Raw genomic sequence first — 27,685 nt, forward strand, 5'->3', positions numbered from 1 at the left:
ACAGTAACATCAACATGCCATAATATACCCAACACAGTAACATCAACATGGCATAATATACCCAACACAGTAACATCAACATGGCATAATATACCCAACACAGTAACATCAACATGGCAGAGGATATACCCAACACAGTAACATCAACATGGCATAATATACCCAACACAGTAACATCAACATGGCATAATATACCCAACACAGTAACATCAACATGCCAGAATATACCCAACACAGTAACATCAACATGCCATAGGATATACCCAACACAGTAACATCAACATGCCATAATATACCCAACAGAGTAACATCAACATGCCATAATATACCCAACACAGTAACATCAACATGCCATAATAAACCCAACACAGTAACATCAACATGCCATAATATACCCAACAGAGTAACATCAACATGCCAGGGGATATACCCAACACAGTAACATCAACATGGCAGAGGATATACCCAACACAGTAACATCAACATGCTAGAAGATATACCCAACAGAGTAACATCAACATGCCAGAATATACCCAACACAGTAACATCAACATGGCAGAGGATATACCCAACACAGTAACATCAACATGCCATAATATACCCAACACAGTAACATCAACATGGCAGAGGATATACCCAACACAGTAACATCAATATGCCAGAATATACCCAACACAGTAACATCAACATGCTAGAGGATATAGCCAACACAGTAACATCAACATGCCCTAATATACCCAACACAGTAACATCCACATGGCAGATGATATACCCAACACAGTAACATCAACATGCTAGAGGATATACCCAACACAGTAACATCAACATGCCATAATATACCCAACACAGTAACATCAACATGCCATAGGATATACCCAACACAGTAACATCAACATGGCAGAGGATATACCCAACACAGTAACATCAACATGCCATAGGATATACCCAACACAGTAACATCAACATGCCATAATATACCCAACACAGTAACATCAACATGGCAGAGGATATACCCAACACAGTAACATCAACATGCCAGAATATAACCAACACAGTAACATCAACATGCCATAATATACCCAACACAGTAACATCAACATGGCAGAGGATATACCCAACACATTAACATCAACATGCCATAATATACCCAACACAGTAACATCAACATGCTAGAGGATATACCCAACACAGTAACATCAACATGCCATAATATACCCAACACAGTAACATCAACATGCCATAGGATATACCCAACACAGTAACATCAACATGGCAGAGGATATACCCAACACAGTAACATCAACATGCCATAGGATATACCCAACACAGTAACATCAACATGCCATAATATACCCAACACAGTAACATCAACATGGCAGAGGATATTCCCAACACAGTAACATCAACATGCCAGAATATAACCAACACAGTAACATCAACATGCCATAATATACCCAACACAGTAACATCAACATGGCAGAGGATATACCCAACACATTAACATCAACATGCCATAATATACCCAACACAGTAACATCAACATGCTAGAGGATATACCCAACACAGTAACATCAACATGGCAGAGGATATACCCAACACAGTAACATCAACATGCTACAGGATATACCCAACACAGTAACATCAACATGCTAGAGGATATACCCAACACAGTAACATCAACATGCTAGAGGATATACCCAACACAGTAACATCAACATGCCACAGGATATACCCAACACAGTAACATCAACATGCCACAGGATATACCCAACACAGTAACATCAACATGCTAGAGGATATACCCAACACAGTAACATCAACATGCTAGAGGATATACCCAACACAGTAACATCAACATGCCACAGGATATACCCATTGGACTTATTTGGATTTTTTAAATTCTGCTTTGCCACTAAAAACATAATAAACACTGAGAACTCAAAAATATTGTGTTATTGTTGTTATTGTTATGCATATTATTAATAATAATAACCCCAAAATGTTATTCAAAATGTTCTTTGAAGAACCCTTTTTAAAAATTCTTAGGGATAGGCATCTTGCTAGCGGGACATCTTACTCTTTTTGGAAGAAACAAGCCTGAAACCTTGAACAAAGACTGTTGACATCTAGTGGATGCCATAGGAATTGCAATCTGGGGGCTAGAATTTCATAGGACCCAAAGCTTTCCATTTTAAAAGCCTGGGACCTAAAAAAAATAAAATAATTACGGTAGGTTTTTCTTTGGATTTTTGCCTACCATATCAATTGTATTATAGTCTCATACATTATTTTAACATTTCTACAAACTTCAAAGTGTTTTCTATCCAATGCTACCAATTATATGCATATCCTGGCATCTGGGCCTGAGGAACAGGCAGTTTACTTTGGTCACGTCAGTCAGGCGGATATTCAGGAAAATAGACCCTAGCTCTAAGAAGAAAGTTTTTTGAGAGGAACTTAGACATGAAAGGACTTTGAATACTGACGTCGGGAGATGACTTGGAAACCGGCCACTAGGGGCAGCAGTGAGCTCTGTTACCTTCAACTAGGTTTGGGTTTTGCTAGGTCATTGTGGACGGGGATGGCAGATGGGCGTAAGCATCTGCCTCTGATTCCAAAGGTTGCAAGTTTGAATCAAGCGATAGAAATATGTTTTTGAGAATTTTTGTTTTAAGTCTATCCCAAACCTTAACTCTTACCTTAACCATTCAGAGTTAATGCCTAAACTTAACCCTAACCTTCAAAATGTGACGTTTGCAACAACTTCGAAATTTGACGTTTGAGAAACATGGATTAACGTCTAACATGTCTATCTGACATGAGACTGTGAGAGCTAGTTGCTGAAATTATAATTTTGGATCACGGTTTTTAAGGACACACCTAAAATATTTCCACCTCCCATCTGAGCGCAAGGGAGCTGAATTTTCAGACAGGTAAATGACCAATTCTTGAGCAACAGTTTGAAAATAGCAGAGCGCTTGCTTTAACAAGTCAAAATTGCCAACAAACATGCATTTGACACTAGCTCCGGCTTCACGCCAGCCGAAGAAAGAGCCCTGTAGGTTGCTGACACTAAGACGGCGTGGGCGGCTCGGTTATTAATTACGGTAGGTACTGACTCTCTCCAAAAAAATGTGTGTGTGTGTGTGTGTGTGTGTGTGTGTGTGTGTGTGTGTGTGTGTGTGTGTGTGTGTGTGTGTGTGTGTGTGTGTGTGTGTGTGTGTGTGTGTGTGTGTGTGTGTGTGTGTGTGTGTGTGTGTGTGTGGCACTGAAATCACTCCATACTGTGCTCTTTCAAAAGCAAATAAATTAGATGATTATAGACCTTACTGCTTCCTATTGTGCACAGCTAAAGGTCTAAAGAACTGCATCTCAGAAAACCCTGTCTCTCTGTACTGGCATGCAGTATGTTTGTGAGCTAACACTAGATAATAGACCCCCTACTGTTCAGCCCTTTGTACTGAAACACTTATTTCTAAGTCTCAATGGAGAGTCTGCCGTAGAGCTATATACATCAAGCTAATGCTGTTAGTAGTTCTCTGTGCAGATAGCTGAGAAGACTCCGTTCCAAATGGAACCCTATTCCCTATATAGTGCACTACTTTTGACCAGAACCCTATGGAACCCTATTCCCTACATAGTGCACTACTTTTGACCAGAGCCCTATGGAACCCTATTCCCTATATAGTGCACTACTTTTGACCAGAGCCCTATGGAACCCTATTCCCTACATAGTGCACTACTTTTGACCAGATCTCTGTAGGTTTCCCAGGGAATAAGGTGCCGTTTGGGACGTGTCGTCTGAGTACATAAGGGTGCTTGCTCTGGCCAAAAAGAGCTGAGTCAATTGGACTTGACAAATCTAAAAACAAGCAGGCAGAGGCAGAGGCACACAACGCGTACAGTACATCACCGAAACACATATGTGATACACACTCTCACGTGTACTGTACACACACATGTGAACACGTACAGTACATTATACACACACACACTTTTAATAACTCAGATGTATGTTGAATGAGATTAGAGGTCAGAAAGGTTCATGTGATTTATTACAGAGAGAGTTACATTCACTGGGGGAGGTGGGACGGACATACACCCACATAAACACACACACACACACACACACACACACACACACACACACACACACACACACACACACACACACACACACACACACACACACACACACACACACACACACACACACACACACACACACACATAATGATGTCCAGTATGTTAACTTCAGCTGTTCTTGTCTAGTTGGTTGATTTGGAGTCAGGAAGCTGCTTGGTATGTTGATACTGATTTAGAGACTATATATCTAATAGCTGGTTTAAAGACTGCTCCAGATATAGACTATATATATCTAATAGCTGGTTAAAAGACTGCTCCAGATATAGACTATATATATCTAATAGCTGGTTTAAAGACTGCTCCAGATATAGACTATATATCTAATAGCTGGTTAAAAGACTGGTCCAGATATAGACTATATATCTTATAGCTGGTTAAAAGACTGCTCCAGATATAGACTATATATCTAATAGCTGGTTAAAAGACTGCTCCAGCTATAGACTATATATCTAACAGCTGGTTAAAAGACTGCTCCAGATATAGACTATATATCTAATAGCTGGTTAAAAGACTGCTCCAGCTATAGACTATATATCTAACAGCTGGTTAAAAGACTGCTCCAGATATAGACTATATATATCTAATAGCTGGTTTAAAGACTGCTCCAGATATAGACTATATATCTAATAGCTGGGATAAAGACTGCTCCAGATATAGACTATATTTATAATAGCTGGTGAAAAGACTGCTCCAGATATAGACTATATATCTAATAGCTGGTGAAAAGACTGCTCCAGATATAGACTATATATCTAATAGCTGGTGATATAGGCTACTGTCTGGTATTGTATCGTTCTGATGAGGTAGAGATTAGTGGATCTTCTCTTCTCTGACTCATATTAAACACACAGCTGACCACAGATCAACCCAGTCTGTCTCATTGACGTCATAGCGGAGGCTAACGTTGACGTTTAGGATTAACCCGAACGGGTTTGTGAATTGTTTTGAGCCTTCGTGTAGTGAGTGTTGGAAAGCCCTACATACTAAATAGTTACAAGTTAAATAGGAGAGAACAGGAAATGAACTGTTGCACATTGAGATAAAACACTTCTGAACAGGAATGCATTATACATCTCACTGGGTGGAAAAAGGGTCCATATCAGTGGATATCTTTGCATGACGTGTTTGATATTCTACAGAATACAGACCATGTCCAATGTATATATTTAGAGTTGTGTGGATTTGCACCGTATCCTGACACTCTGAATACAGATGCGTCTTTTAGACAGATATGATACTGGGATTACTCAGAATATCACACGTGGACATTGCCTATGGCCGGATATGGACTCATTCAATGTCCTGAGATATGTCACGTCCTGTTTTCTCTCTTCCTGTTGACAAATACTGACTGTATACATGGTGTATCTGTGTTTTCTCAGCACGTTCAAGGTATGACGCCTTATTGATTCCAGATATGCTTCTCCTGACTGAGGTCCAGATCTGGATCTTGATATGCTATTTGATCAGTGGTGGCTCCTCAGAGGAGGAATGGGAGGACCATCCTCCTCAGTGAAATTCATGAAAATAAAATGATGGATAAAACTATATTAAATATATTCAGGTCATCAAATAATTGATAAAAACACACTGTTTTGCAGTGAAGGACTACAGTAGCCTCAACAGCACTCTGTAGGGTAGCACCATGGTGTAGCCGGAGGACAGCTAGCTTCCATCCTCCTAAGGGTACATTGACTTAAATACAAGGAGGCTCATGGTTCTCACCCCCTTCCATAGACTTACACAGTAATTATGACAACTTCTAGAGGAAGTTATATTTCGTAGTAATTTTTTTAAACTTTCCCTTACTTAGCTAGTGAATGCAGCTAGCTAGTTTAGCCTACTCAAACACCCGGCTCAAACCTCTAGGGATGCCATGTTAGCTAGCTGGCTATGGCTATCGAACACTGGGACCCTTCCAAGTCAAAGTAAGCTTTTGGTTGTATTAATTGATTGCCACCGGTGCCCGCCGGTGTAACTGCTAAACTGCTTGCTGACTGTACACTGTACTGCACGATTGTAGCGGGCTTTACTAATGCGTTAGTTCTAGTAGCTATGTTGACTATAATATTACAGTAGCTACCTAATATGGTGACAACGATGTATGCTGTGTGTAGCGGTTAGCGGTTATGATATGAAGATTTGACTTGGAAAGGTTTTTTTGCCTGGTAACAGACAGCTAATGTGTTGTGCACTGAAGTCCACAAGTGAAGGGAAATGGTGAGAGAGGAGAAGAGCTTGTAGATGCAAGAAGGAATTACAATGAGCAAAGTGCTGTTTGTATGTGGCTGCTATGAAAGTGAACTGTGTTTGCGTGTGATCAGAGGTGTATTCATTCCGCCGATTCTGTTGAAAAACCTTTCTTAAATTTAACGGAAGCAAATGGAATGAAACGGGGATAAACATACCTGGATTTTGTCCAATAGAAACTCTTGTTTGCAACTGTTGGACTAATGATTATACCCTAGATCAGCTAGATGCAGGCAAGAATGTGCAAGGCGGTATTGAATGTGTCACTGTCTGTCGTCTTGATTACAAAAATACTGTATATATCTCGACCTGTGCACCCACGTTGTAAATTCATAGGCTAGGTTGTAGCAACCTCTTGATGAGTATAGGGAAAATGTTAATATCATGTAGTAGCCTAAACCTATTGATGTTACATTGAACTGGGTGAACGGAATATGAATGAAAGTCATCCAATATAATAGAAACAAGGCCATGCTTATAAAACCAATCATTGTCCTCCCTAATATTAAAATGGGCACAGTTTCTGATGCTTACTTGAGTTTTGAGGACATGCTCAATAAGTTTACAAATATTAAATCCATATAATTCTTTCAGACACTAGCTATAATCCGTCTGGATAAAGGCGCTCGCAAACCACAATCTAAAAGCACAGTAACTGGTAACATAGCGCGTTTGTTAATTTCGCCAGCAGCCAGTAGCACTAGCTATCTAGCTATAGAAGCCTGCCTGTGGGGAAAACAACCTGTGGTTACCTAGGTTACCCCGTTGGCAAAAACGTTATCCTTTTCAAACGCAAGCCACAGGGCTCTTCTCGCAGGCGCTGTTTCCCTACATTTGCCATCCGTTGGTCAGGATTTTTTTGACCTGGTTACATGTACATTGAACAACACAGCAGCTTTTCTGCATTTTTGTCATTTCTGTATAACAAAAAATGTATGACAAAGTTGGCTGTTTTACAATGGGGGTGAATGGGAATGACTGTTTGTTTTTCCCAGTTTGTGGGCGTGGTCGAGGGATTCTTTATTTCATTTTTTGACCCCCTATCAAGCTTTAAGGTGACAGCTAACGTTTTAAAACGTTTAGGCATATTTTGTACTACTGGTTAATATAAGCTATCTAACTAACTTAGCTAGCTAACTACCGACTTGGCTGGCTAGCTAGCTTGTTCCAGTTCATTTTCTCGTCGGGAATGAAGCCGATCTCTATAGCTACCTTGTGAAATAACAATATTTCCTTGCAATATCGACACAATTCCGATTCATGATTTATGCATTGACAGTTTGGAGGGGGACCACATTGGATCTGTACTGTGAGGGACCGTTGATGACGACCCGATCGGCATCCACCGTCCGTAACAAACAGGGCATGGCATATTTTTTGCAAGATTGTCCTACGTCTGCGTCTCTACAGAAAACAGGTGTTGTGATTGGTAGCTCTGGCTTTGCCACCCTGCAATTTTTAAAAACAGCAACTACTTGGATTAAATGATGATGATGTTTGCCTTTCCGTGCCTTGTATCCTACTACTGAATATGATGAAAAGGATGACTCATACGGTAACAGGGATATTTCTGAGGTCCGCATTGGATACATGTAGAATCTTTCCCATTGTGGAGAATATCCTAGCTCCGTAGATGAAACTAAGGACATGCATTGTCTACTCCATATATCGAATAACATGTCAGATATCTGGAGTTATATAGATACAGATAACCCCTGATATTGAACCTTTCCACCCAGTGGTTGTAATACCATTGCATTTTGCGTTAAACACTACAAGATGTTACTACACAGTTTGAATCCTAGGCTCAAAATGTCAGATTTGTTTTTATTTTGTTGTAATGGAAGACATTACATACAGTAGGTAGGTGGCCTTGTGTTGGTCACTGATCTTTGCCTGTCTCTCTACAACTGTAGGGATGACCTTTGATTGGACGGCATACACCAGTTGTCATGGCTACAGCCCATAGAAACGTATCTAATTCATTATTTGGTTTCAGATTCCTTCCTGATTTAATTGGTTGCTGACCTTTTCTCTCTAGTCTGTTATTGGTCGCTCACGTCCTCTCCCTCTCCCTCTCTGTGATTGGCAGGTTGTGACCAGGGGACCTGGTAGGTGTTGTTGCCGCTGTAGTCCATCGCTGAGGTTGTCTCAGAGACCAAGTGTGTTTCGCCACGGTGTTGCATCGTTGCCATGGGGAAACAGAACAGCAAGCTGCGCCCAGAGATGCTTCAGGACCTGAGAGAGAACACAGAGTTCTCCGACCACGAACTACAGGAGTGGTACAAGGTCAGTAGACAGTATACACACACACACACACACACACACGCACACACACACGCACGCAAACTCACAGACAAATACCCACGCACACCGTAATCATAACTCTAACATAGTGGTAGAAGGTGACAGAGGACAGACAGACCTTATTCCTAACATAGTGGTAGAAGGTGACAGCGGACAGACAGACAGACCTTATTCCTAACATAGTGGTAGAAGGTGACAGCGGACAGACAGACGTTATTCCTAACATAGTGGTAGAAGGTGACAGCGGACAGACAGACGTTATTCCTAACATAGTGGTAGAAGGAGACAGCCGACAGACAGACCTTATTCCTAACATAGTGGTAGAAGGTGGCAGTGGACAGACAGACAGACCTTATTCCTAACATAGTGGTAGAAGGTGACAGCAGACAGACAGACCTTATTCCTAACATAGTGGTAGAAGGTGACAGCAGACAGACAGACCTTATTCCTAACATAGTGGTAGAAGGTGACAGCAGACAGACAGACCTTATTCCTAACATAGTGGTAGAAGGTGACAGAGGACAAACAGACCTTATTCCTAACATAGTGGTAGAAGGTGACAGAGGACAGATTGACCATATTCCTAATCTCCAACAGGTGTTTATCCCTGGCCTTTTCAGACCACGGAAACCACTACTGATAAGATACATAATGGAATAACCAGGGAAACCACTACTGAAACGATAATACTGGATTAACCAGGGAAACCCCTTACCCCTAATGCCTTACCCCTAACCCCTTACCCCTAACCCCCTAAACCCTTACCCCTAACCACTAAATCCTAACCCCTAACCCCCTAAACCCTTACCCCTAACCCCTTACCCCTAACCCCCTAAACCCTTACCCCTAACCACTAAATCCTAACCCCTAACCCCCTAAACCCTTACCCCTAACCACTAAATCCTAACCCCTAACCCCCTAAACCCTTACCCCTAACCCCCTAAACCCTATCCCCTAACCCCTAACCCCCTAAACCCTTACCCCTAACCCCCTAAACCCTAACCCCTAAACCCTTACCCCTAAACCCTAACTCCTTACCCCTAACCCCCTAAACCCTTACCCCTAACTCCTTACCCCTAACCCCCTAAACCCTAACCCCTAAACCCTTACCCCTAACCCCCTAAACCCTTACCCCTAACCCCCTAAACCCTTACCCCTAAACCCTTACCCCTTACCCCTTACCCCTCACCCCTAACCCCTAAACCCTTACCCCTAACCCCCTAACCCCTTACCCCTAACCCCCTAAACCCTTACCCCTTACCCCTCACCCCTAAACCCTAACCCCTAACCCCCAAAACCCTTACCCCAAACCCCCTAAACCGTTAACCCAGACATTATTCCATTCAGAAAACGACACACAAAAATACACACACACACACACACACACACACACACACACACACACACACACACACACACAAAAATACACACACACACACACACACACACACACACACACACGCGCGCGCCCGTTCAGTGATGAGGTAGTTCATCGGCCAACTGTCACCTCATCATGCTGAGATTTGGACCAGAAATCTTCTTACGGTGGAAGAAACATCACGGTCCACTGAACGCCTATCTGTCCTCTTCCTCTACCCTTCCTCTTCATCAACAGGCTGGGCTGCATCTCAAATGGCTCCCTGTACGGTTCTGGTCCCTTCTGGGCTCTGGGCTCAGCCATCAGACTGCTGAACACTTGAACTGGACTGACCACCTGCTCTGATTCTCTGCACCTTAACACACCTGAACACACACACACACACACACACACACACACACACACACACACACACACACACACACACACACACACACACACACACACACACACACACACACACGCATACCTTAACACACCTTAACACACACACGCACGCACGCACGCACGCACACACACACACACACACACGCATACCTTAACACACCTTAACACACACACACACGCACGTACGCACACACACACACACACACACAAGCTACAGACACACACACACCCATACCTTAACACACCTTAACACACACACGCACGCACACACACACACACACACACGCATACCTTAACACACCTTAACACACACACGCACGCACGCACACACACACACACACACACGCATACCTTAACACACCTTAACACACACACACACGCACATACGCACACACACACACACACACACAAGCTACAGACACACACACACCCATACCTTAACACACCTTAACACACACACGCACGCACGCACGCACACACACACACACACACACGCATACCTTAACACACCTTAACACACACACGCACGCACGCACGCACGCACACACACACACACACACACACACACACGCATACCTTAACACACCTTAACACACACACACACACACACACACACACACACACACACACACACACACACACACACACACACACACACACACACACACACACACACACACACACACACACACACACACACACAAGCTACAGACACACATCACATCTGCTGCTTCCAGTCTCTTATTATTATTGTAAAATACTGCACAATTTGAACACTTTTCCAGCCAATTCTCCCTTCCCCCAAAACACGTGTAAATATTTGACTATAAATTGTTCCTTCCTGTATTATACTTGAAAGGCTGGTAATGGCTCACATCAACACCATCATCCCAGAAACCCTGGACCCATTTCAATTCGTACCGCCCGAAACAGATCCACAGACGATGCAATCTCTATTGCACTCCACACTGCCTTCACCCACCTGGACAAAAGGTGCACCTATGTGAGAATGCTGTTCATTGACTACAGCTCAGCGTTCAACACCATAGTGCCCTCAAAGCTCATCACTAAGCTAAGGACCCTGGGACTGAACACCTCCCTCCTGCAACTGGATCCTGGACTTCCTGACGGGCCACCCCCAGGTGGTAAGGGTAGGTGACAACACATCCACCACGCTGATCCTCAACACGGGGGCCCCTCAGGGGCATGTGCTTAGTCCCCTCCTGTACTCCCTGTTCACCAACAACTGCGTGGCCAAACACGACCCCAACACCGTCATTAAGTTTGCTGACGACACCAAGTTGCTTGGCCTGATCACCGTCGATGATGAGGCAGCCTCTAGGGAGGACGTCAGAGACCTGGCCGTGTGGTGCCAGGACAACAACCTCTCCCTCAACGTCAGCAGGACAAATAAGCTCATTGTGGACTACAGGAAATGGAGAGGCGAGCACGCCCCCATTCACATCGACAAGGCTGTAGTGGATTTGGGTCGAGAGCTTCAAGTTCCTCGGTGTTCACATCACTAAGGAATTAACATGCTCCACACACACCAACACAGTCGTGAAGAGGGCATGTCAGCGCCTCTTCCCCCTCAGGAGGCTGTAAAAACTTGCCATGGGCTCTCAGATCCTCAAAAAGTTATACAGCTGCACCATCGAGAGCATCTTGACTGGCTGGATCACCGCTTGGTACGGCAACTGCAAGGCGCTACAGAGGGTTTTGACAAAGCCCAGTACATCACTGTGGCCGAGCTCCTTGCCATCCGGGACCTCTATACCAGGCGGTGTCAGAGGAAGGCCCACAAAAAAGTGTCAAAGACTCCAGGCACCCAAGTCATAGACTGTTCTCTCTGCTACCGCATGGCAAGTGGTACCAGTGCACCAAGTCTGAAAACAACAGGACCCTGAACAGCTTTTACTCCCCAAGCCATAAGACTACTAAACAATACTGCTACATAGCTAATCAAATGGCTACCCGAACTAACTGCACTAACTCTCTTGCACTGACTCTATACACACACACTGGACTCTACCCAACACACTCACACATACTGACACTGACATCCCAACACAAGCATACTGACGCCACACACCAACACACACACTTACACACACATTCACACACCAAATACGCTGCTGTTACTGTCTATTATCTATCCTGTTGTCTAGTCACTTTACCCCTACCTACAGTATACTGCTGTTACTGTCTGTTATCTATCCTTTACCCTACCTACAGTATACTGCTGTTACTGTCTATTATCTATCCTGTTGTCTAGTCACTTTACCCCTACCTACAGTATACTGCTGTTCCTGTCTATTATCTATCCTTTACCCTACCTACAGTGTTTACGAAAGTATTCAGACCCCTTGACTTAAAAAAAAAAAATAGGTTACAGGCTTATTCTATAATTTCTGGATTTTTTTTTTTCCTAATCAATCTGAACACAATACCCCATAGTGACGAAGCAAAAATTGTTTTATAAAAAAGCTAATTTATTACAAATAAAAAACTTAAATATCACATTTGTATAAGTATTCAGACCCTTTACTCAGTACTTTGTTGAAGCACCTTTGGCAGCGATTACAGTCTTGAGACTTCTTGGGTATGACGTTACTTGGCACACCTGTATTTGGGGAGTTTCTCCCATTCTTCTCTGCAGATCCTCTCAGGCTCTATCAGTTTGGATGGGGAGCGTTGCTGCATAACTAATGATCAGCTATGAAAAGCCAACTGACATTTACTCCTGAGGTGCTGACCTGTTGCGCCCTCGACAACCACTGTGATTATTATTATTTGACCCAGCTGGTCATCTATGAACATTTGAACATAACATCTTGTTATAATCTCCACCCGGTACAGCCAGAAGAGGACTAGCCACCCCTCATAGCCTGGTTCCTCTCTAGGTTTCTTCCTAGGTTCTTGCCTTTCTAGGGAGTTTTTCCTAGCCACCGTGCTTCTACACCTGCATTGTTTGGGGTTTTAGGCTGGGTTTCTGTACAGCACTTTGTGACATCGGCTGATGTAAGAAGGGCTTTATAAATAAATTTGATTGATTGATTTTCAGGTCTCTCCAGAGATGCTTGATCCGGTTCATTTCCGGTCTCTGGCTTGGCCACTCAGGGACATTCAGAGACTTGTCCCGAAGCCACTCCTGCGTTATCTTGGCTGTGTGCTTAGGGTCGTTGTCACGTTCCTGACCTTATTTCCTTTGTTTAGTCTTTGTTTAGTTGGTCAGGACGTGAGCTGGGTGGGTATATTCTATGTTATGTGTTTCATTGGTTTAGGGTTGTCTAATTGGCCTGATATGGTTCTCAATCAGAGGCAGGTGTTTTACGTTGTCTCTGATTGGGAACCATATTAAGGTAGGCTGTTCTCACTGTTTGTTTGTGGGTGATTGTTCCTGTTCGTGCGTTATTTGTGTTTTATATATTCTCAAGTTCAGGACTGTAGCGTCGTTGGGTTTCGTTTTGTTTATTGTTTTGTTCGTCTTAAAAAAAGTATTCAAATAAATATGGATACATACCACGCTGCGATTTGGTCCTCCTCTCCTTCAACCAACGACGAGAGTCGTTACAGTCGTTGTTCTGTTGGAAGGTGAACCTTCACCCCAGTCTGAGGTCCTGAGCGCTCCAAAGCAAGTTTTCACCAAGGATCTCTCTTTACTTTGCTCTGTTTATCTTTCCCTCGATCCTGACTAGTCTCCCAGTCCCTGCCACTGAAAAACATACCCACAGCATGATTCTGCCACCACAACGCTTCACCGTAGGGATGGTGCCAGGTTTCCTCCAAACATAATGCTCGGCATTCAGGCCAAAGAGTTCAATCTTGGTTTCATCAGACCAGAGAATATTTTTTATCATGGTCTGAGAGTCCTTTAGGTCCCTTTTGGCAAACTCCAAGTGGGCTGTCATGTGCCTTTTACTGAGGAGTGGCTTCTGTTGTCACGCCCTGACCTTAGAGGGCCTTTTTTATGTCTCTATTTGGTTTGGTCAGGGTGTGATTTGGGTGGGCATTCTATGTCCTTTATTTCTATGATTTGGTTTTCTATGTTTTGGCCGGTTGTGGTTCTCAATCAGGGACAGCTGTCTATCGTTGTGTCTGATTGAGAACCATACTTAGGCAGCCCTTTCCCACCTGTGATTATGGGTAGATGACTTGTGTTAGTGGCACTATAGCCCTCGGAAGCTTCACAGTCGTTTATTTTGTTTCTTGTTTTGTTGGCGTCATTCCATAATAAAGGAAAATGTACGCTTACCACGCTGCACTTTGATCTTCCTTCAACCACGGACGTGACATCTGTCTGGCCACTCTACCATAAAGACCTGATTGGTGGAGAGATGGTTGTCCTTCTGGAAGGTTCTCCCATCTCCACAGAGAAACTCTGGAGCTCTGTCAGAGAGTTATTCTATACACCCTATGGGCTCTAGTGAAAAGTAGTGCACTATATAGGGAATAGGGTGCCATAGGGCTCTGGTCAAAAGTAGTGCACTATATAGGGAATAGGGTGCCATAGGGCTCTGGTCAAAAGTAGTGCACTATATAGGGAATAGGGTGCCATAGGGCTCTGGTCTAAAGTAGTGCACTATACAGACCCCACACATAATCATACCTTTCTAAAAACCTATTTTCACTTTGTCATTGTGGGGTATTGTGATGTCATTATGGGGTATTGTGATGTCATAATGGGGTATTGTGATGTCATAATGGGGTATTGTGATGTCATTATGGGGTATTGTGATGTCATAATGGGGTATTGTGATGTCATAATGGGGTATTGTGATGTCATAATGGGGTATTGTGTGTAGATTGATGAGGATTTTTTTTTCCATCCATTTTAGAATAAGTCTGTAATGTAAGAAAATGTGGAAAAGTCAAGGGGTCTGAATACTTTCTGAAAGCACTGTATATATGTTCAAAGCTACCTCAATTATCGCGCACCCCTGCACATCGACTCGGTGCTTGTATTTTCTACTCCCTTTATATAGACTTGGTACTTTCTACTTCCTGTATATAGACATGGTACTTTCTACTTCCTGTATATAGACATGGTACTTTCTACTTCCTGTATATAGACATGGTACTTTCTACTTCCTGTATATAGACATGGTACTTTCTACTCCCTGTAAATAGCCATGTTATTTTCTATTTCCTGTATACAGCCATGTTATTTTCTACTCCCTTTATATAGACATGGTACTTTCTACTTCCTGTATATAGACATGGTACTTTCTACTTCCTGCATATAGACATGGTACTTTCTACTCCCTGTATATAGCCATGGTACTTTCTACTCCCTGTATATAGCCATGGTACTTTCTACTTCCTGTAGATAAACATGGTACTTTCTACTTCCTGTAGGGCTTGTAAGGTCTCTTAAGTAAGCATTTCACGGTCATCAGAAAGAAAGGAGGACCAAGGCACTCTTCATATAAATCATTAAAATATCTTTATTTGTATGGCATGTTCAATGGAAAAGAAGTTTAAAAACTCTAACGCGTTTCGGCTGCATGGCCTTTGTCAGGGAGTACAGGTCTACACATGTTGTATTAGGCGTATGTAAGAAATACACTTTTTGATTTGATTTGTATTCAGCCAGGTTACTTTTATTTGTTATTATTATTCGTTATTCACTGTGTATTTATTCCTCATGTCACTATATTAATTTGTTTATGTATTTAAAAAAAAAATCTTTATCTTGACTGCATTTTTGGAAAAGGACCCATAAGTCAGCATTTAGTCTACACCTGTATGTGACAAATAGCATTTAGTCTACACCTGTATGTGACAAATAGCATTTAGTCTACACCTGTATGTGTAAAAGAGCATTTAGTCTATACCTGTATGTGACAAATAGCATTTAGTCTACACCTGTATGCGACAAATAGCATTTAGTCTACACCTGTATGTGACAAATAGCATTTAGTCTACACCTGTATGTGACAAAGCATTTAGTCTACACCTGTATGTGACAAATAGCATTTAGTCTACACCTGTATGTGACAAATAGCATTTAGTCTACACCTGTATGTGACAAAGAGCATTTAGTCTACACCTGTATGTGACAAATAGCATTTAGTCTACACCTGTATGTGACAAATAGCATTTAGTCTACACCTGTATGTGACAAATAGCATTTAGTCTACACCTGTATGTGACAAAGCATTTAGTCTACACCTGTATGTGACAAATAGCATTTAGTCTACACCTGTATGTGACAAATAGCATTTAGTCTACACCTGTAGGTGACAAATAGCATTTAGTCTACACCTGTATGTGACACATAGCATTTAGTCTACACCTGTATGTGACAAAGCATGTGACAAATAGCATTTAGTCTACACCTGTATGTGACAAATAGCATTTAGTCTACACCTGTATGTGACACATAGCATTTAGTCTACACCTGTATGTGACAAAGAGCATTTAGTCTACACCTGTATGTGACAAAGAGCATTTAGTCTACACCTGTATGTGACACATAGCATTTAGTCTACACCTGTATGTGACAAAGAGCATTTAGTCTACACCTGTATGTGACAAAGAGCATTTAGTCTACACCTGTATGTGACACATAGCATTTAGTCTACACCTGTATGTGACACATAGCATTTAGTCTACACCTGTATGTGACACATAGCATTTAGTCTACACCTGTATGTGACAAAGCATGTGACAAATAACATCTGATTTGATTTGATTTATACTTGTGCTCAAATTTTTATTATTTGACTCTATTTATATAAAAAATGTTCTATTCTACTGAGCCATTTACTTTAAGTTCCCCGTCTTATATTTTATATGTTCTTATTGTTGTTTAGTTGTTGAGAAGGAACCTGCAAGTAAACATTCGGTTGGATGGTGTGTACTGTGTGTATACTGTAAATACGATGAATAAAACTTGAAACTTGATGAATGCTGGACATAAAGTCTGTTTTCAGAGAATGATGTCGTGGGTACTATCTGCTGGTGTTGGCAATGGAACGAGGGCTACAAAAGGTCTCTCTCTGTTCTCTCTCTCTCTCGCTCTCTCTGGTCTCTCTCTATCTCTCTCTGTTCTCTCTCTATCTCAGTTCTCTCTCTCTCACTCTCTCTATCTGTTCTCTCTCTCTCGCTCTCTCTGGTCTCTCTCTATATTGCTCTGTTCTCTCTCTCTCCCACTGTTCTCTCTCTATCTCAGTTCTCTCTCTAGCTCTCTCTCTATCTGTTCTCTCTCTCTCTGTTCTCTCTCTCCATCTCAGTTCTCTCTCTCTCACTATCTGTTCTCTCTCTTTCTGTTCTGTCTCTCTCTCTCGGTTCTCTCTCTCTCTGTTCTCTCTTTCTCACACTCTCTCTCTCTCGCTCTCCTTAGGGCTTTCTGAAAGACTGTCCCAGCGGCAACCTGAACGTGGAGGAGTTCAAGAAGATCTACGCCAACTTCTTCCCGTACGGAGATGCCTCCAAGTTCGCCGAGCACGTCTTCCGAACGTTCGACACCAACAACGACGGCACCATCGACTTCCGGGAGTTCATCATCGCGCTGAGTGTCACGTCACGGGGAAAGCTGGAGCAGAAACTGAAGTGGGCCTTCAGCATGTATGACCTGGATGGGAATGGGTACATCAGCCGTGATGAGATGTTGGAGATCGTACAGGTGAGACATGGGATTTGTAGTCCTGGTGGAGGTCGTACAGGTGAGGAGGTCCACTTCAGTTTCTGCTCCAGCTTGCCCAGCTCGTTTAAGTAAGCAATGCTCAAGCTTGCCCAGCTCGTTTTAGTAACCAATGTTTCTCATTTAAATGTGGTTAAATACTTCCTCCTGGTTCCTCTCTAGGTTTCTTCCTAGGTTCCTGCCTTCTAGGTAGTTGCTCTTAGCCACCGTGCTTCTTCCTCTGCATTGCTTGATCTTTGGGGTTTTAGGCCGGGTTTCTGTACAGCGTTTTGTGACATCAGCTGATGTGAAAAGGGATTCATAAATTACATTTGAAATTGATTGATTGATGAATAGACACACCAGTCATGATGAAGGGATGGAGATCCTACAGGACAATGAAGGGATGGAGATCCTACAGGACAATAGACACACCAGTCATGATGAAGGGATGGAGATCCTACAGGACAATGAAGGGATGGAGATCCTACAGGACAATAGACACACCAGTCATGATGAAGGGATGGAGATCCTACAGGACAATAGACACACCAGTCATGATGAAGGGATGGAGATCCTACAGGACAATGAAGGGATGGAGATCCTACAGGACAATAGACACACCAGTCATGATGAAGGGATGGAGATCCTACAGGACAATAGACACACCAGTCATGATGAAGGGATGGAGATCCTACAGGACAATGAAGGGATGGAGATCCTACAGGACAATAGACACACCAGTCATGATGAAGGGATGGAGATCCTACAGGACAATGAAGGGATGGAGATCCTACAGGACAATAGACACACCAGTCATGATGAGGGGATGGAGATCCTACAGGACAATAGACACACCAGTCATGATGAGGGGATGGAGATCCTACAGGACAATAGACACACCAGTCATGATGAAGGGATGGAGATCCTACAGGACAATGAAGGGATGGAGATCCTACAGGACAATAGACACACCAGTCATGATGAGGGGATGGAGATCCTACAGGACAATAGACACACCAGTCATGATGAAGGGATGGAGATCCTACAGGACAATGAAGGGATGGAGATCCTACAGGATAATGAAGGGATGGAGATCCTACAGGATAATGAAGGGATGGAGATCCTACAGGATAATGAAGGGATGGAGATCCTACAGGACAATAGACACACCAGTCATGATGAAGGGATGGAGATCCTACAGGACAATGAAGGGATGGAGATCCTACAGGACAATAGACACACCAGTCACGATGAAGGGATGGAGATCCTACAGGAGAAACAGAGAAAACAGTTAGGTATTTTTTGGGGGGCTGAAATTGTTTAGCACTAAGATGGCAAATGTAACAGAGGTGAACTGTTCATTGCTAGCTTAGCCAACTGTAGCATTGTGTTGTCTCTACGAGCTGTACCAGCTGGGAATCCTGAACTACTTTTATGAACTTTTAGAGTCCTGGTTGCATCCCAAATGGCACCCTAGTCCCTATATAGTGCACTTCTTTTGACCAGAGCCCTATGGCACCCTATTCCCTATATAGTGCACTACTTTTCACTAGAGCTCATAGCGTGACAGACCCCACACATAATCAAGGACCCCCACACCCCCCCCAGCCACGAGCTGTTCACTCCCTTACTGTCGGCCAGATGGTAAGGGAGAAAACAACTCGTACTTTTAAGTAGTAGATGTCCTGGATGGGTGACAGCACGGTCCCAGTGATGTACTGGGCCGTCATCACCACCCGGTCTATGTGTCATTGGCCAGATTATCACGCAAAAAAAAAAAAAAAAAAAAAGTAACTTTCCTAAAATAAGCCTTTTTTAAACCTGGGTGATTCCAGCTTTGTATTTAGATAGAAAATAAAGTAGAATCTTGCAAGGAAGTGAGAGTGTTAACAGAATTATGTTTTCAACCCTCTGCCGTATGGCGTGAGACTAGTAGTGTCCCTCTTACTCTGAGAATTACCCGTCATTGACCATTTGGACATTCCGAAAATATACGGTACAAGAGTAAAGCTTTATATGTTTGTATTATAAACTGTGTGGTTCGAATCCTAAATGCTGATTGGCTGAGAGCAGTGGTTTATGAGACAATATACCACGGGTGTGTGACAAAAACATATTGTTAATGCTCTAATTACGTTGGTAACCAGTTTATAATAGCAATAAGGCACCTCTGGGGTTTGTGGTATCTGGCCAATATACCATGGCTAAGGACTATCCAGGCACTCCGCATCACCTCGTACTTAAGAACAGCCCTTAGCCGTGGTATATTGGCCATATACCACACCCCTTCAGGCCATATTGCTTAAATATACTACTATCCTACTGTATTAAAACATTTAACCTTAAAATGAACCCAAAAGCATGTCAACAACTAGTTTAACAGCTGCAACCACGGTAAACGTAATCTGTTTATTGTACACTATCGGTCAAACGTTTTAAAGGGTTTTTCTTTATTTTTACTATTTTCTACATTGTAGAATAATAGTGAAGAAATCAAAACTATAAAAGAACACATATGGAATCATGTAGTAACCAAAAAAGTGTTAAACAAATCAAAATATATTTTATGTTGGAGATTCTTCTAAGTAGCCACCCTTTGCCTTGATGACAGCTTTGTACATTCTTGTTGTGATGTCTTCACTAATATTCTACAATGTATTAAAATAGTAAAAATTAAGAAAAACCCTTGAATGAGTAGGTGTTCTAGAACTTTTGACCAGTAGTGTATGACTATCAAACTGTATTAAAAGCTTTAACCTTAACGAACCTCATCGCTTGATCGGTTTAACTACATCCACTATCTTACTGCTACAACTGTATTAAAAGCTTTAACCTTAACGAACCTCATCGCTTGATCGGTTTAACTACATCCATTATCTTACTGCTACAACTGTATTAAAAGCTTTAACCTCTCTAGGGTATGTGAGACGGTAGCGTCCCACCTCGTCAACAGCCAATGAAACTGCAGGGCGCCAAATTCAAAACAACAGAAATCCCATAATTTAAATTCCTCAAGCATACAAGTATTTTACACCATTTTAACGATACACTTGTTGTAAATCCAGCCAAAGTGTCCGATTTCAAAAAAGTTTTACGACGAAAGCACACCAAACGATTATGTTAGGTCAGAGCAAAGTCACAGAAAAAGACAGCCATTTTTCCAGCTAAAGAGAGCAGTAACAAAAAGCAGAAATAGAGATCAAATTAATCACTAACCTTTGATAATCTTCATCAGATGACACTCATAGGACTTCATGTTACACAATACATGTATTTTTTGTTCGGTAAAGTCCATATTTATATCCAAAAATCTGGGTTTAGGCAAGACGCTACTGTATCACTTGGCAAAAAGCCTGAGAAAATGCAGAGCGCCAAATTAATATTAATTACTATGAAAATTACTATAAAATCAAACGTTCATTAAATCACACATGAAAGATACCAAATTAAAGCTACACTGGTTGTGAATCCAGCCAACATGTCAGAATTCAAATAGGCTTTTCGGCGAAAGTATACGATGCTATTATCTGAGTATAGCACAATAGTAAACAAAGAGAGAGAAGCATATTTCAAGCCTGCAGGCGCGACACAAAACGCAGAAATAAAAATATAATTCATGCCTTACCTTTGACGAGCTTCTGTTGTTGGCTCTCCAATATGTCCCATAAACATCACAAATGGTCCTTTTGTTCGATTAATTCTGTCGATATATATCCAAAATGTCCATTTATTTGGCGCGTTTGATCCAGAAAAACACCGGTTCCAACTTGCTCAAACATGACGACAAAATATCTCAAAGGTTACCTGTAAACTTTGCCAAAAAATTTCAAACTACTTTTGTAATATAACTTTAGGTATTTTTTTACGTTAATAGTCGATAAAATTGAAGACGGGATGATCTGTGTTCAATACAGGATTAAAACTAAATGTAGCATGCCTTTTGGACATGCACTTCAATCAAACACGACACCTGGAGTGACTCGACTTCAAGATGTCCGTATTTCTTCATTACACAAAGGAATAACCTCAACCTATTTCTCAAGACTGTTGACATCCAGTGGAAGCCGTAGGAACTGCAAGCAATTCGTTTAGAAATCTGGTTTCCCAATGAAATATCATTGAAAAGACAGTGACCTCAAAAAAAAAAATCGGAATAGTTTGTCCTCTGGGTTTCTTCTGCTAAATAAGTTATGTTATACTCACAGACATGATGCAAACAGTTTTAGAAACTTGAGAGTGTTTTCTATCCAAATCTACTAATAATATGCATATCTTATCTCCTGGGGATGAGTAGCTGGCAGTTGAATTTGGGTATGCTTTTCATCCAAACGTGAAAATGCTGCCCCCTACCCTAGAGAAGTTAACCTTAAGGAACCTCATCGCTTGATCGGTTTAACTACATCCACCATCTTACTGCTACAACTGTACTAAAAACGTTCACCTCAAACCATCCCTGTGTAAGGGATTAGGACTAATGCTGTCATATGGTAAAACATCTGGACAAACAATGCAAAGGATTCTCAGATTGACAGATAGAAGTGAAGAAGTCTGCCCCCTAGTGGGGAGATTTTTTGCTGCACAATCCAATAGAAGGAACGGCTGACAGTTGCATAGTTTGCTGTCAGCATGGTTGTTAGAGATGCTAGTGATAATTAAGAGATGCTAGTGTCAAGTGGGTGGAAAGTGACTGATTCTTAGGATCTAGGTTGAGCAGGCAGAGTGAAGTAGAGACCAAACACAACAGGACCAGGGTCAGCAGTTAATACAGAATTTGGGTATGTTTAGTCATTCTTCAGCTGGCTCAGGGAACATTTTACACACCGTTTAAAATGACACTAACGGAACAATCAAAGGAGCTAAAAAGGCATGGGAGGTTGTTCAGAACAGGAAGGCAGGCATCCATATTGTCTCCCTCATCCATCCATTTTCCCCAAATGCTCCCCAGAAACAACCCACGCCTCTGAACTGCAGCCCCTCGTGTGGGTGGCCACACCTCAAACAGAGAGAAACACAACAAAATAAACAAGTCATTTGTCAATTGAACCAATGACATTTCTGTCTTGATTGTAACCCACTGGGCACAGACGTCAATTCAAAGTCTATTCTGCATTGGTTCAACTTCATTTCATTGAAATGACGTATAAACAACATTGATTCAATCCAGTGTGTGCCCAATGGGAAGGCAATTAGCCACACCTGTGACATCAGCGTTGTTTCGTTAGCTGGCCAGTAAAGAGGTTACGTAGGGTTGGTCATGAATATTTTGGGGCGGGAATTACAGTGTTGTGTGTTCTTTCAAGTTTTTGTTGTAACTGGGAAGTCTTTACCAGTTTAGCTGAGGAGACAGTTACAAGAGAGAGTGAGGAAGAGACAGATTGGGGTACATAGATATAGGGAAAGTTTGAGAAAGAGAATGAGAACGGGTGCAGAGAATAGATGGTTCTGTATTGTACTGAGAGCAGTATGGTTGCAAGCGCTGTGTGTTCCAGGATTAGTGAGTTAAATTTAACCAGGGTTTATCCCTGAGTATGCAGAATACTGGGATTATCCCCTGGCTCTCTGAGGTTCTGCTCTGGTGAATGAGAGGAGGAGAGACGGAGGAGAGGAGAGGGAGGGGAGAGGAGAGGAGGAGAGAGAGGGGAGAGGAGGAGAGAGAGAGGAAATAAGAAAAGGAGAAAGGAGAAGGGAGAGGGAGGCAAGGAGAGGAAGAGATGAGAGGAAAGGGAGAGGCCAAGATATTATCACTGAGGATGGTGGGATGGAGAGAGAGAGAGATGGATGAGGGGTGATGAAGGTGGTGGAGAGAGAGAGATGGATGAGGGGTGATGAAGGGTGTGGAGAGAGAGAGAGATGGATGAGGGGTGATGAAGGGGGAGCGAGAGAGAGAGCTAGCTATAGAGAGAGAGGGAGAAGGGAGTTACATTGTAAACAGTGGAGAGGGTGAAAAGCTTCAAGTTACTCTGAGTGCAGATCACTGGACAACCTGAAATGGTCCATTCACGCAGACAGTGTGTTGAAGAAGGCGCAGCTACTCTTCAACCTCAGGAGGCTGAAGAAATTATGCTTGGCCCCCAAAGACCCTCAGAAACTCTTCTATAGAAGCACCATTGAGAGCATCCTGTCGGGCTGTATCACCGCCTGGTACGGCAATTGCACCGTCCGCTCTTCAGAGGGTGGTGTGATCAGCCCAACTCATCACCGGAGGCACACTGCCTGCTCTTCAGGACATCTACAGCACTCGGTGTCACAGGAAGGCCAAGTAGATCATCAAGGACCTCAGCCACCCGAGCCACGGTCTGTTCACCCTGCTACCATCTAGAAGATCATCAAGGACCTCAGCCACCCGAGCCACGTCCTGTTCACCCCGCTACCATCTAGAAGATCATCAAGGACCTCAGCCACCCGAGCCACGTCCTGTTCACCCCGCTACCATCTAGAAGATCATCAAGGACCTCAGCCACCCGAGCCACGTCCTGTTCACCCCGCTACCATCTAGAAGATCATCAAGGACCTCAGCCACCCGAGCCACGTCCTGTTCACCCCCGCTACCATCCAGAAGCTCATCAAGGACCACAGCCACCCGAGACACGGCCTGTTCACCCCGCTACCATCTAGAAGATCATCAAGGACCTCAGGCACCCGAGCCACGGCCTGTTCACCCCGCTACCATCTAGAAGGTCATCAAGGACCTCAGCCACCCGAGTCACGGCCTGTTCACCCTGCTACCATCTAGAAGATTAACAAGGACCTCAGCCACCCGAGCCACGGTCTGTTCACCCCGCTACCATCTAGAAGGAGGAGGTGTGGACCCTGTACAGGTGCATCAAAGCTGGGACAGAGAGACTGATAAACAGCTTCTATCTCCATGCCATCAGACTGTTAAACAGTCACCACTAGCCGGCCTCCGCCCAGTACCCTGCCCTGAACCTCAGACACTTCAACTAGCGGGTTACCACCCGGTACTCTACCCTGCACCTTAGAGACTGCTGCCCTATCTACATAGTCATGTAACACTGGTTTACACACTGTTTTACCCAATTCATATGTATATACTGTATTCTAGTCAAGGCCTATCCTATTTAACTATTGCTATTACTATCCTACACTCACTGGCCAGCTTATCAGGTACACCACCCCGTTCACTGAAAACGATCACTCCTACAGACTGTGAGTCACATGTCCGTAGTTACTCATTAAAACAGGCAGACAAGCATCCAGGAATTCAGTTACTGTTCATTTGAACGTCAGAATGGGAAAAAAGAGTGACCTAAGCGACGTTGAGCGTGGGAGGACCGTCGGCGCCAGGCATGTCGGATCCAGGACCTCAGAAACAGCTGCCTTCCTGGACTTTTCATGCACGACTCTGTCTCGGGTTTCCTGAGAACGGGGCGACAAACAAACAACATCCAGTCAGCGGCAGAAACAGCTAATTGGCGAGAATGGCAAGAATAGGGCAAGCTAACAGACGGGCAACAAACTGGACAATAACGGTGCAGTACAACAGTGATGTGCAGAACGGCATCTCGGAACACACAACTCGTCGATCCTCGTCACAGATTGGCTATTTGCAGCAGACGACCACCCCGGGGTTCCACTCCTATCAGATAAAAACAAGAAGAAGAAGAAGCTGCTCCCTCCCTCTCCCTCTCTCTTTTCCTCTCTCTTTTCCTCTCCCTACCTCCATCCCTCTCCCTACCTCCCTCCTTCTCCCTACCTCTCTCCCTCTCTCTTTCCCTCTCCCTACCTCCCTCTCCCTACCTACCTCCCTCCCTCCCTCTCCTCCCTCTCTCCCTCTCTCTTTCCCTCTCCCTACCTCCCTCCCTCTCCCTACCTCTCTCCCTCCCTCCCTACCTCTCTCCCTCTCCCTATCTACATACCTCCCTCTCCCTATCTACATACCTCCCTCTCCCTCCCTCTCTCCCTCTCTCTTTCCCTCTCCCTACCTCCCTCCCTCCCTCCCTACCTCCCCCCTCTCCCTATCTACCTCTATCCCTCTCCCTACCTCTCTCCCTCCCTACCTCCCTCGCCCTCTCCATCTCCCTACCTACCTTCCTCTCCCTACCTCTCTCCCTCTCTTTCTCCCTCTCCCTACCTCCATCCCTCTCCCTACCTCCCCCCTCTCCCTACCTCTCTCCCTCCCTACCTCCCTCTCCCTACCTACCTCCCTCTCCCTACCTCCCTCCCTCTCCATCTCCCTACCTACCTTCCTCTCCCTACCCCTCTCCCTCTCTTTCTCCCTCTCCCTACTTCCATCCCTCTCCCTACCTCCATCCCTCTCCCTACCTACCTCCCTCTCTTTCTCCCTCTCCCTACCTCCCTTCCTCTCCCTACCTCCCTCGCTTACTTGCTCCCTCCCTCTCTCCTCAGGCCATTTATAAGATGGTGTCATCTGTGATGAAGATGCCGGAGGATGAGGCCACGCCGGAGAAGAGAACAGACAAGATCTTCAGACAGATGGACCTCAATAATGATGGTGAGAGAGGGAGGGGACAAGGGATGGGTGAGAATTGGGTGTGGATCACTGTCATGTTACAGTTTTGAGAGTGTCTGAGCAGTATTTTTGTGAGTATTTCAATTCTTCCCTTTACTCTCTTTCTATTCCTGTTCTCCTATCGCTTTCTCTTCCCCCTCTCTGTTCCCCTTTTAACATTCCCCTCCCTGTATCATTTTTCCTTTCCTTTCCTCTCTCTCTCTCTCTCTCAATCTCCACCCCATCTCCCTCTCTCCCTTTTCTCTCTATCTCTCTTTCTCCATCTCCCCCTTTCACTCTCTCTCTCTCTCTCTCTCTCTTTCTCTCACACTTCCCTCTTTCCCTTTTCTCTCCATCCCCCCCCCAGGTAAACTGTCACTGGAAGAGTTCATTAAAGGTGCCAAAAGTGATCCCTCTATCGTGCGGCTACTCCAGTGTGACCCCAGCTCCGCCTCCCAGTTCTAACCCCGCCCACCTGGCCTGCCACGCCCACCCTGATTGCTATGGAAATAGTAACTCCAATTAGTTTATGATGGTTCTCATCACTCATATATTTTTGGTGTACAAGATGGAGGAAGAGTTTTAAAAGGAGATAAAGCAAAAATCATGATCATTTTACTTAACCTTTTTTTTTTTTTAAGGAAAGAAGGGACATGCATACATTATTATTCAGAAGATGATACGACAACTGAGAATACAAAAAACAAGCCGTTGTCCGATGTGTTTTACTGTCTCTCTCTCTCTCTCTCTGGAATTCTGTAAGAATGTGATAGAATTCTGGAAGAATGGGATGGAATTCTGGAAGAACGGCATGGATTTCTGGAAGAACGGGATGGAATTCTGGAAGAACGGGATGGAATTCTGGAAGAACGGGATGGAATTCTGGAAGAACGGGATGGATTTCCGCTGAGCTCCGCTGCCTCACATCGTCAGAAAGTCCGTCTGCCATTTTTACAAAGTCTGTTTATTATGGGGAAGAAAATGAAGGGAACATTCCATCCTGAGAACCTCGCATGGGCCATCTGTGTTCTAATCATTCTGTTCCATAGATTCTGTTTCCCTCCAATTAAGGCACAGCTCCTCCAATCCTCTTCCACTTTTATATCCATATTTATGT

At 43.5% G+C, this 27,685-nt stretch overlaps 1 protein-coding gene across 1 annotated transcript; it reads left to right on the top strand.

Moving 5' to 3' along the window:
• Window positions 1–8,471: 8,471 nt before the first annotated feature.
• Window positions 8,472–27,302, top strand: LOC129847451 (hippocalcin-like protein 1). The gene is made up of 4 exons (XM_055915243.1): window positions 8,472–8,685; window positions 17,817–18,098; window positions 26,466–26,571; window positions 26,936–27,302. The coding sequence occupies exons 1-4, from the start codon at window positions 8,590–8,592 to the stop codon at window positions 27,031–27,033; spliced, it is 582 nt and encodes a 193-aa protein (XP_055771218.1). The 5' UTR covers window positions 8,472–8,589; the 3' UTR covers window positions 27,034–27,302.
• Window positions 27,303–27,685: the final 383 nt, after the last annotated feature.

This window comes from Salvelinus fontinalis, unplaced genomic scaffold (genome assembly GCF_029448725.1).
Source record: "Salvelinus fontinalis isolate EN_2023a unplaced genomic scaffold, ASM2944872v1 scaffold_0848, whole genome shotgun sequence".
Taxonomy (NCBI): Eukaryota; Metazoa; Chordata; class Actinopteri; order Salmoniformes; family Salmonidae; genus Salvelinus; species Salvelinus fontinalis.

Bases quoted from the DNA above. Each gene is read 5' to 3' on its own strand.
- LOC129847451 (XM_055915243.1), top strand. From the start codon at position 8,590: ATGGGGAAACAGAACAGCAAGCTGCGCCCAGAGATGCTTCAGGACCTG. The intron at 18,099-26,465 runs GTGAGACATGGG...CTCTCTCCTCAG, and splicing joins AGATGTTGGAGATCGTACAG to GCCATTTATAAGATGGTGTC. The intron at 26,572-26,935 runs GTGAGAGAGGGA...TCCCCCCCCCAG, and splicing joins GATGGACCTCAATAATGATG to GTAAACTGTCACTGGAAGAG.